The sequence below is a fragment of the Ctenocephalides felis genome, unplaced genomic scaffold (assembly GCF_003426905.1).
Source record: "Ctenocephalides felis isolate EL2017-DRISC unplaced genomic scaffold, ASM342690v1 CF-g0.4_SCAFFOLD_03571, whole genome shotgun sequence".
In the NCBI taxonomy this organism is placed as follows: domain Eukaryota; kingdom Metazoa; phylum Arthropoda; class Insecta; order Siphonaptera; family Pulicidae; genus Ctenocephalides; species Ctenocephalides felis.
Genome location: NW_020539725.1, coordinates 25503663 through 25516151, shown reverse-complemented (window position 1 = coordinate 25516151; position 12489 = coordinate 25503663). Strand labels below are relative to the sequence as shown.

Here is a 12489-nt window from a genome sequence, read left to right as displayed (position 1 = left end):
TTAGTCCCAAAACTTCCGTTATTTGCCATAATTTTAGGCGTAGCCTTAGCATTAGAAACAAAATATTTTTTGCAATGTTCAGTGACATATTGTATATCGTTGTATGGTTTGTGTATTTCCGTAGATGTGTGTATTTGAGCTTCTAAGTTTGATTTATGATTAGATAGCGTTAATGATTTAGAAACATTTAGTTGAGGTAAATAAAATTGAGGCTGTTTTATGTTACCTGCATTGTTTGTTGTGGTATAATTTAATTTACTTTCCGAACTAGTATCTGATTTATTTAATGAAACTTGACTAAGTTTTAATAATGTTGCCAAGCATTTGTTGTATTTGTCATAAAACTCATCTAATTCGTTTTCAATTAAATTATCAATTTGCTCTTCGTCGTCTAGTAATGTTGCTATTTCGATAACCGTATCTTCATATGTTTTTAAAAAGGTTTTACATATTCGATAAAGCGGTTTATATCTAAAATATTTAACTCACAAACAGGTATGCTTGACCATTGCTTGCAAATCTTTTCGATAGATGCTAATCGCGATTTAATTATGAGTTGCTTGATATTTAGTGACTTTAATGTTTTTGATGATTCCATTTTGACACATATTATATTGAACTCTAATTATTAAATATGGAGAGACAGATAGGAAGGGAATGCTTGACTAACCTGATTCACTCGCTGCTTGCTTCGCTCGTTCGTTGGTGTAGCGCCAAAGTTAGAACTTCCTGTCTTGTTTAGAACTTCCACTTTATTTAATTTTTGATTTTAGATTTAATTATTTTAGTTATTTCCTTCGCACTGGTGATCAAATTCGGATCGTTTGGACCAATGTTTTTTGTTGAAGTATAAGCTGAAGGACCAGATAGAATTAGTGGCTCTATCAACCGTTTTAAAATGTAAATATTGATTAATAACAAATAGATTTACACTTATTTATTTGTAGAATATAATTTACACTGTTTGTATGATAAAGTTTTAATATTGATATAATATTGGAATATTTGAATGTGGATAGCTTAGCGACCGGGTTAAGACTATGTATAGTTTCGCGACTGGATTTAGACTATATTGTTAGGGCCGCCTTCAGGTATCTAGAGGGCAACTTTATTGCCGATCTTGGGTCGCAAATGTCCATGCATCGTTGGAAGATGCAATTCTCTTGCGCCAAAATTAATGCGATGTTGTCACGTCTATTTTGGCGTAAACACAATTACTGAATGTTCTAAGTACTGGAGAAGCTAGAAAAGTTTAATGATTTATCTTTTCCTTTATTAATTATCATAAACAAATATATAATAAACAATTCTCGAACTCAAACTCAGTTTCTTTATTAGTTTAATTTTATCAACAAAACTCTTAAATGAAAATGCTGAAAAGTGTAAAACTTGTAAGTTAACGATGCGAAATTAAAAGAAAACAAGTACTGTACAGGGTGTTCCGAAACTCAACGTCAAGAAAAACGGAGTAATAGTATGAGTTGATTATAACTGTTATGTTATTATTAAAAAAATAATTAATTAAATTATGGTATTAAAAAAATCATCTAACGTAGTTAGAAAATTATGAGCTTTTAAGTGTAACCCCGAGCTTTGGTAAAAATGTGACAATTTTTCAGTTATTGTCGTTAATTTTTAATTATTATGTTCATTGAAGTTTTTGGTTCTGTAAATAAAATTTCTAAAACAACAGTGAAAACTTATGTCACCATTGCTCCAAGTTTTCACGATTACGACTTTTTAAGTACGAATTTGGTAATTTTTGAGACGTCCTCTTTAAGTTTTATCTAAAGTTGGCAATGGGGATTTCAAAATGGTATAATACTTGATAGTTTTGAATAATAAAAAAATCGAGTAATAATAAAAACATTTTATTTTTACATAAAAAGTTATGATCAACACTACACTACACCCCGTTTCGGCTTGACGATCGGATCTGGGACACCATTTATATAATTATTATAATTAAATTTTTTTGGATAGCTAATTCTATTTATAATTTTATTTTTTCACATAGAAGATTTTCGTTGAAAAATTCAAAAAAATTATTTATAATTTATTGAAAATTATATTTGATACACCTAAAACTAAAAGTATTTTTTATTATCATTTTTGTTTTGTAACATAATTATGAACATTAAAAGTAAAAGTAATAAAAAATATTTTTCAACTGGTAATTATCAACTTATCATTAATAATTAAGTTATAAGTTGATTATCGAATTATTATTTATTATAAATCACCATTTATCTTTGAAAGTGTATCTAAATCTATTTTTATTTGTAAAAATGTTAAAATATTCTTATATTAATGATTAATTGGTATAATATAACTAAACCGATCATCTCATAAAATTAACATATATGAGACATATTTCCATTGCATTTTATTGATGTTATTGGTAGCATTTCTTAAATGGTTTTCTAGAAATCTTTGGCAAAATGTAAAAATGACTTAATTTATAATTTCTCGTGAATTTTTCAATTTTGAGTCAAACGATTTAGACTTACAAAAACTGGCGAATGCAATATTTATCGAGTTTTTTTTAATCGAGCTAAATGTGCAAAATAAAGCGGGTTTTGAGAGAAATTAAAAAAACTTTCCTCTTGTGTTGACCAAAATGATTGATTTTGGGAATTTTTTTTTGAACATCGAAAATAAATCGAATTTCAAATTCTTTCTAGCTAAAGTTCTGAATCTCACTAATTTACTTGAAATAAATAGTTTTAACTTTCCAATTCAGTTTATGTAATTCTTATAAATATTATACAATTTTATCCTTTATTTTAAATTCGATTGATTAATATTCCTCGAATATTTCGTTACGGCACGGGAAGTTCTAGCAATTTGCCTTAAGGCACGATGCCATTCACGACTAGATATTTTATTATGTATGATAAAATAATTACTAATGCAGGCCGTTTTTTCAATACTATAACAATAGTAGTAATTATGTAAAATTCGATTTATTGTTTGATTGCCATTGAATCATATGAATTTCCAATAAATTTATAATCAAATATTCATATCATTCATTAATGAAAAACACAAACATAAAACACAATTATTACATATATCAACGTAATACACGCACGGATTATATATATATATATATATATACATATATATATATACATATATATATATATATATATATATATATATATATATATATATATATATAAGTACTTTTGTAAACCAATTTCTCTAGCCTCATACAATCAAGGGTAAATGTTTCAGAACGAAATTGGATTGCCTATTTTTTGATACGATGTCATATTTTTTAGCAATAGGCTCTAAATGCATCATTTATATAAAATCCTTTTGTTACATGAAATATAACGAATTATATGACAGGAGTAAATTCATCAAAGTGAACACAAGGTAATGCCATATTGTAAATATACAGATATGAAAAATGACGACGGAAAATTGAAAGACATTAATTTAATAGTGTAGTGACTTTATAAAACTTTATGAAAGATCAAAATGAACTTAAATCACTTCAAAAATAAACGGTTTATATAATATATTTGATAAAATATATATATGCAAAACCTAATAATTACTATTATTATTTACTGAGGGCGCCCGACACTAAGTTTTTATTTTTGAATACTTACGTCTTCATAATTTTTGTTCGATAAAACATCCAATAGTCTTAGCAAGTTCACATATGTTCTATCTTCACACACAAAAACCCAATTAATTCGGATTCTTTCCTTTTTTTCCCTGTTCTTCCGTATTCGTTTAAAATTGGATATTTTTAAAATAGGATCCAAATAATGTGACACATTATTTTTGGAATATTTTTCGGTTTTTTGCAATATATTAATGTTTGCTTTATTAAATTTATTTCTATTAGGTTTTGGTTGCTCCAATTCGTATTTTTGATCTGAGTGTTTTTTTCTATACTTTGTACTTTCAACGGATAAGTTACAAGTTTGAGTAATTGTTGGCAATAAAGGTAGAACGGTCCATGAAGATGCTGCGGGATAATCCAGGTGTGTAAGGTGGATTATTGGCGGCGTCTGAAATATATTGAAAATATTTTGTTTTTATTAGTTATAAACAATTGTATTCATGTTAACATTTAACCCTCCGTCGGGCGCAGCCGATCTGACAGATACAGGGCCAACATTTTAGCATGTTTCTCCACAATTTGATCTCATCGAGATCTCCATATCTCAGTAGCTTCGTTATTTTATGTCTACTATTTATTTGTCCATATTAGATTGTCTTTGAACTTCGCATATTTTGCTAGTAGCAATTTTGTTAAAAAAAACACACTAAGCCAAATTCTATTTGACGTACAAAAAGACAAAAAACACTAAGTTTTTATTGTCCTAATTGTTTATATAGTCTCTGTATAAACATTTCAACAGAATCTGACAATCATTTTTATATAATTAATTAAATTATTCATTTCAGAAAAAGTAAGGTTTGTGCGTCTAGCATTTTGCATATTATAAAAATAATATTGATCTAATATATATTTTTTAATATACATTGGATTAAATATGGGTTTTTCTACCTTGAGGTATTCTACCCAAAGATGTATAGTTTTACATTACATCACATTTATACAATATATAATTATTATTATTTTACAAGGATAAAAAAAAGGAGAAGAGTTTAATTCTCCTGAAAAAATATACATTCAGTGGTTTAATATATATTTTGTTTTTGTTTACAAATACTATACATATTCAGCATTGTAAAAGCGCAAATTAAATAAAAATATATTAAACTATAAGCCTCCTGTCAATATATTTATAATCTGTATCTGTCAGATACACTGCGCTCGTTTCTGTACATATTTGGACTGCGCCCGACGGAGGGTTAATAAGGCACTTATATCAAATATAAGTGCATGGTGTAACTTCTAACGATATTGATACATTATTTTTCCTACATTAATTTTGCTCTATCCAAAAAGAAATGGTATTAGTAAATTGTAAGCTATGAATGGTATATTTGACAATAATTTATATTCATAGGTTGTTGGTTTGTAAGTATTTTTTAAAATAAATTACACAGTCTGACGTATCTTTAAAAGCACATATTTCAAAAAGACTTTTTGTAAAGACATTTTTGCGTACAAAGCTATTTGTTTGTATTGCAAGTCGTTCTTTAAGTTTGATAGAAAATTGCACCATTTCTTTCTCTATGCTTGCATCTTGACGAATAAGCTAAATTGCTATGCACCTAGGTTCACAAAAACAAGCTCAAACGGTTTCTTGCAAGTTTCCTGTAATTTATAATATGGACTTTTAAAATGTCCACAGAATAACCTTGTAGGTTTGATATTATATGTCATTCAAAATAAACTAATATTCTGAGTTTATAGATTTAGTTTATCAAACTACATTAAAAGTAAATAATTCAAATTTATACTTATACAAATAGATAGTCAAAACAAGAAGCAATATAAGCGGAAAAGTTTGTATAGTAATTATTCCGGAGAATAATTACTGATTTGCTAATTTAGCGTTCTGAAATAGCATAATAAGTGGGACGAGATGCATATCTTAAAGTGAATAATTTTATTCCATTTCTTTTGTAAATAATCTGCAATTTTAAACATTATTATATATGAATTGAGCTGCAATGATCTGGCGTTTCATTAATAAAAATTGCTATGTTTTAGGTTTATTCTAAAATTTACACGTTTTGTCTGTAGCTCCAAATTAATTAGGATTATTATCATAGTATATTAATTCATAGTATTGAGGTGACCATATTTTTGGAAGTCAAAACCGGGATTGCAGTTTTTGGTTATGATATTCCGGGATGGGGGAGGGGGGCTTTATACTAAATAACATAAATATTGTTTTAAAATAACCAATACCATTTGAGGATACAATAAAAAACTGCTTTTTTTCAATAAATCAATTTTTCAATCAGAATTACAGATTTTAGTAGGGACCTATGATGTTATATCATCTTATATTTTTCGATCTATGTTTTTTCGGTTTCAAGCTTTATATCAATTTTTTTTTTCATAACTAGCTTGAGCATTTAACACTTGTTTGTGTGTTTTCATAACATTGTTAATTTTTGTAAAATTAAAAACAAATGTTCGTATTTATTAATGTGAGAGCCTATTTTAATCCGCAATTGGAAAATTTGTATTCGACTATATTCGATATGTGCTTATGTATAATTTTCTGATATTTGATGACTAGTTATGATTTTATTGTAAAGTACATTTAAAAAAACTGGGGCAATCCAAGACAAATTATCTAAATCCGGAACAAAAATTGCTTTTAGAAAAACGGGTTGGAAATCCGGGATGTATGGCCACCTTAATAGTATGCAAATATATTGCAATTATATCAACATAAATTTAAGCTGTGTTTTCTATTAATCTACATGAACTAGATTTCTATGCTAAATTCCAAAATATAAAGCATACTAGTTAAGATTGTACCAGGAACTATCATTACCAACCAGATTTCGGTGTAGGGAGTAAGAAGATTTGTGCATATAAATACGTGTGAATTATAATATATTTGAGAGTCTAGCAAAAGGAATACAAGAAAGGAGCTTGTAAATTAAAGATCAATATATATATATATATATATATATTCAATAGATAAGTCCTGGATTTTTTCAATATATTGATTGTTTCTTTTCCGAACAGTAAATCCAATAATAAAAAACAATTTGTTTTTTGAAGATGTTTAATACGACGTTTCGGAACTAGGTACGTTCCATCATCAGGTTTATTCTGTCAAATACAATGTTTTTTAAAATACTGATTAACATTAATTAACAATGGTCAATACAGATTAATTAGAAAAAAATTTTGTTATAAAGGAATGGATTATGTACCGGATAGATAGTAATAAGACTTAACTAAAAAAGGTTTTATATAAAATTGAGAAGCAAAAATTATTTACCTGTAATAATTTATATATCCATATCACTAATATTTTTTTGTTAAAAACACTCGATTTTTTTTTTTTTTTGGAAGATATTTGTAGATGTTACGACTACACAAGACTTAAACACACTGATATGGATTTCTGTCTGCCAGATGTAAAGGACAAAGCACGGAACTCTTGGCAAAAATGATTTTTTATGGCTCTTGTTTGGTAATTTACGAAAAAAGGAAAAATATTGCTTTAGTAAATGTTGAGAAATATTATGTATATATATATATATATATATACATACATACATGAACATGTATATGCACACCTACATACTCATACATACATATGCACATATCTATATATTAATGTATCCACAATTATACACATGAACACATATGCAAGTGTATGTGTATAGTGTATACCCAAAAACATACATATAAGCATATATATGGATGTACATATATTATAACATATATACATGTATATATATACACATATTCAAAAACTATTAGGATTAATTATTTTTAATCAGGTTTAAAAAATTTAAATATGAGTCATGAATGATATTGTGATCTGATCTTTTATTAACACTTTTTGACGAATTCAAAAAGATTAAACTGCTTTCAGAAAAAAGTCTTTTAAAAGTACAATCCTCTCTATATAAAATATTGGGTTCAAAGGTGAAATTATGTGAGTTTTCGATGGAATGCTGAACAAGAGTACTTTGGAAATTTCGGCTTTTATGATGAGTGACGCTTAATTCATGTTGTCTCATTCTCTTATGAATGTACTGTGATGTTTGGCCAATGTATTGTTTTTGACAATTTTTGCAAGGGATGGAATAAACTATGTTAGTATTGAATTTAGGAGGGGTGGTGGATTTAATTTTTGAAAACATTTCTTTAAAAGAATATAGAGCTGTTCCTGAAATGAAAATATTTTCTTCTTTGAGTAATTTGGCAAAATAATCAAATAAGCCTTCAATGTAAGGCATGCTGTGAAAAGTTGGTTTAATATTGTTGTCTTGGAATAACTTGGAGATGGATTGATAATTGTTACTTTTATGATAGGAAAGTCTTTTATTGGTAATGGAATTGATGAGGGTGAGGGGATATCCGTTTTCTAATAAAGTTTTAGTTACTAATGTTGTGTTTTGGGTATGAAAAGAAGAGTGAGACAACATGATTGCGTGGTCTATCAAAGAAATGATTGTATTGACTTTATAATTTTTGGGACAATATGACGCGTAATGAAGGTATCTCCCGGACCATGTAGTTTTTCTGTACCAATTTGTGCAAATAATGTTGTCAATTTTGTGTACAGTCACGTCTAAAAAGTTTAATTTGTTGTCGATTTGTGTTTCATGTGTGAACTGAATGCTCTTATTGTAATTGTTAAAGGTATCGATTATTATATCTGATTGTTCTTTGTCTATTATAAAAAAAGTGTCATCTACATATCTAACGTAAAAATATATTTGGAAATTTAATGTGGAGAAAACGGAAATTTCAAGGGTTTGTAAAACTAGGTCTATGATGCCAGGGGATAATGGGCAACCCATAGCAGTACCTTTGATTTGTAGATAAAAATTATTGAAACAATTAAAATAAGAGCAATTCAGGACAGTGTTAATGATGTGTTTGAAAGTGGTTATGGGCAAGTCGGTGTAGTTACAAATAGTGGGCCAGCGTTTTTCAATTGAATCAAGTATTAAATCATGGGGAACACATGTGAAAAGGTTAATTACATCAAGGCTTAGAAAAATTTGATCGTCCGTAATGTTTCGGTCTTTGATTAGATCCACAAATTGGTAAGAGTTCTTTACATAGTGAGGAGAGGAAATTGTGACATTTTTTAAAATATTAGCAATGTGTTTAGCGATATTATAGAATGGGGAGCCAACGTAGGATACAATGGGTCTAAAGGAGCATTCAGGTTTGTGGACTTTGGGGAGACAATACATTTTTGGGGAAATAGGATGTTGTACTTTTAAATTATAGGCAAATTTGTCAGAAATGAATTTTTTATTTTTTAATTCATTAATTAATTTAATTGATTGTCTAGAAAACTGTTGTGTTGGATCATTTGTAATGATTTTGTAAGTAGTATCATCTTTTAGCATTCGTAATGTAGTGTTAGTATAAAATTCTTTGTCAAGAATTACCGTCATATTGCCTTTATCTGCTGGACAAACAATTATATTATTAGATTTAATGAATAATTTGGTCTCCGCTATATCTTTGTGTAGTCTTTTAAGATGAATATGTTGGAAACTCTTATCAACTTTTTTTAATTGTTTAACTAGTTTTTCACATAGTTTTGACCTGATTCGATTTTGCTTGTCAGTCTCAATGTTCCTGATATTGTATTCTATGTTACTTAAAATTTTTATGAAGTCATTATTTCTGTATTTACTAGGTGCGTAATTGAATTTTGGACCGAGTGCTAAAATGTATTGGATATTTTCTGGAATGACTATATTGGTTTTATTTATTAGCCATTTGTTTATCGAAAATTTAGAAACATGAAATGGATAATTTTTATCTCGAATTTGTATAAGATTTTTCAATTTCTGTATTTGTTTATTTTTAATAATATGAAAGTGTTTATCGTATTTTTTATTTTCGAATTCTAAAAATTTATTAAAAGTATTTTTATCTATTGTTTCTCGGAGTGTATTTATTATCTGATCTATTCGTGTTTTTTTATTTTTTATGTCAATAAAAGAATTTTTTATTTCTAATTTAAGTACTGAATTTTGTAAGTATGATATTTGCCGCTCAATTTTATATATATTTGAAGTTGTTTGTAAAAACTGTTGGTTGATAATATTAGTTATGAAATTCGGTATAATCCATTCATTTTTACATCGTAATAAAAATATTTTTTTGTTGATGGCTTTTGCATATTTAATATTGAGTTTTGAAAATGTTTTCATCAGAGTGTGGTGCTTGTGGTCTGAAGTGTTTGACAGTGATTGAAAGAAATTTCGTCCCATTGTGTTCTGGAGTATATTCAATAGATAAGTCCTGGATTTTTTCAATATATTGATTGTTTCTTTTCCGAACAGTAAATCCAATAATAAAAAACAATTTGTTTTTTGAAGATGTTTAATACGACGTTTCGGAACTAGGTACGTTCCATCATCAGGTTTAGCATTCCATCATCCATTCCATCATCATTTTTGCCAAGAGTTCCGTGCTTTGTCCTTTACATCTGGCAGACAGAAATCCATATCAGTGTGTTTAAGTCTTGTGTAGTCGTAACATCTACAAATATCTTCCAAAAAAAAAAAAAAAAAAATCGAGTGTTTTTAACAAAAAAATATTAGTGATATGGATATATAAATTATTACAGGTAAATAATTTTTGCTTCTCAATTTTATATAAAACCTTTTTTAGTTAAGTCTTATTACTATCTATCCGGTACATAATCCATTCCTTTATAACAAAATTTTTTTCTAATTAATCTGTATTGACCATTGTTAATTAATGTTAATCAGTATTTTAAAAAACATTGTATTTGACAGAATAAACCTGATGATGGAACGTACCTAGTTCCGAAACGTCGTATTAAACATCTTCAAAAAACAAATTGTTTTTTATTATTGGATTTACTGTTCGGAAAAGAAACAATCAATATATATATATATATATATATATATATATATATATATATATATAGCAACAGAAACAGTTGTTTCATTCACTTTTTTATGTTGACATAAAAATTCTTACCAACAGTCCGTTAAATAAGTAATCAAGCTGATACCCACCACGTACCATTGAAATTTTTTTTTAAATATAATTTAAGAACAAATTGCTTTACCGATATCTACATTAGGCTATCGATTTTTATGAAATTTTATTCGTACTTCAAAATTGATCAATGAATTTTTTCTCAATTTATTACACAGAAAGTTAGCCAATTTGCGTTTGTGCGACAATATTTGTTTGAAAAATAAACTAGTTTTATGAAATTTAATATATTTCATCACTCTTTTTAAATTAATTTTTAAATATAGGTATTTGTAAAATAATTAATTAAACTTCCGAACGAGTATTCGGCCTACATAGATATTTTTAAATATTTTGCATGGCAAATTAATTGACTTCGGCAGTTTTTAAAAATATGTAAATGTACATATCAAAGTTGCGTTTGTGTTGTGTATCTATTTTGAATGTACTTCGTTATTTCCGAATCTGTGAAACGCCATTGATTGACATGCTTTATTTTTGAATTCGAACACTGTAAAAAGCTAAATGGAACAGTAGAACAAATCGTAAGCAAAAACAAGAAGAATGCGATAAAATACTTCAGTCGTGAGTCTGTTCGAAAATCTGATAAGGTTTTCGTCGTTCAAGAAAAGATATACACACAGAGACATCTAAACCCTTGGTTTTTTAATAAAAAAAGTTACCTTATTCAGATCGATGGCTTGTCTTAAAATATCCTTTCGCAGACTTTCAGCTAAACTTGAACTATAAGAATTTGGTTGACTCAGGATGATAAAGAGAATTTCATTTGGTTCTGAAAAATAAGAAAATATATTTTATAAAAGTTAAAAAATTCAATTCAATTAATATCAATCGCACTTATATTATATTAAACTTAAATATACTAACTTATAATAAATTTATTAAATTTATAATAAATAATTTTATACTATATTAAATAACTTAAGAACAGTGACGGATTTAATTTGGTGAATATTTCATAGTACAAAATCGTATTATCATAATTATTTATGTTTAAATATATAGCCCACAGATTTCTTCCAAGAGGACTCAAAAATACAATTATACTAGCCTATATTAGTATATAGTGTTGATGTCGTTACAAATTATTGCAATAGTGGAAGAAAATTGATAGTTAATTGAGTGATTGAGTGTGAGACAATATACACATTTCTAAAAGGTTGTTAACGCTAAATTTGAACAATGTAATAAGAAAAGTAGAAAAATAATTGACTTTTTAGTGAAAGAATGCTTAATTTTGTAAATTCCTAGAATAATGTTTTCATTCTTCATATATTCTTCATTATTTCATTCATCTCATATGTTTTCTATCTTGCTAAATGGGTTCTCTATTTCAGTTTATAATTTCATAATTAATATTATCTAGTAACATCTATAAGAATCGGTTTATTATTATATTACGAATATTTGATGTCAAATCTATTACATTAGAAATTCACTCAATTAAAATGAGCTAAATAACTTATTACTGTTTCATTCGTGTAGTTAGTTGGTTCAGTTTCCACAGGTAATTGCAGGGTGTCCTTAGAAGTCGGGTTAAGGAGTTGGCGTAACCCTTTCATAATGGGGATGCAACGCTAAAATATAATATTTGGCAGTCGTTGCAACACCCGAGAAAGGGGCTATCAACCCCAACTTTTAATCCATCACAATATTTACGTGCAAATTTATTTGGTGCATTATGATTGAGAAAATTGTAATTCTAGTTCTACATCTTCCAACCTTTTCATCATATGAGGGTCTGTGTGAATTAGTACCAAATTATCAGCTTAAGTGATAAATACAATCCGGCGAACGCATCATTGATCTTAAAATAATGAGGATAAATATGAAATAAATAATGAAGATTA

At 27.4% G+C, this 12489-nt stretch overlaps 1 protein-coding gene across 1 annotated transcript in view; it reads right to left on the bottom strand.

The window, feature by feature from the left end:
- LOC113385843 (beta-1,3-glucosyltransferase-like) overlaps nucleotides 1-12489 on the bottom strand; it is a 97706-nt gene that overhangs the window by 25028 nt on the left and 60189 nt on the right. Inside the window, exons 3-4 of the mRNA XM_026623672.1 lie at nucleotides 11302-11411; nucleotides 3624-4031 (exon numbers count right to left, since the gene is read on the bottom strand). Of these exons, the coding sequence (XP_026479457.1) occupies nucleotides 3624-4031; nucleotides 11302-11411 (518 nt within the window). The remainder of the gene's footprint in view (nucleotides 1-3623; nucleotides 4032-11301; nucleotides 11412-12489) is intronic.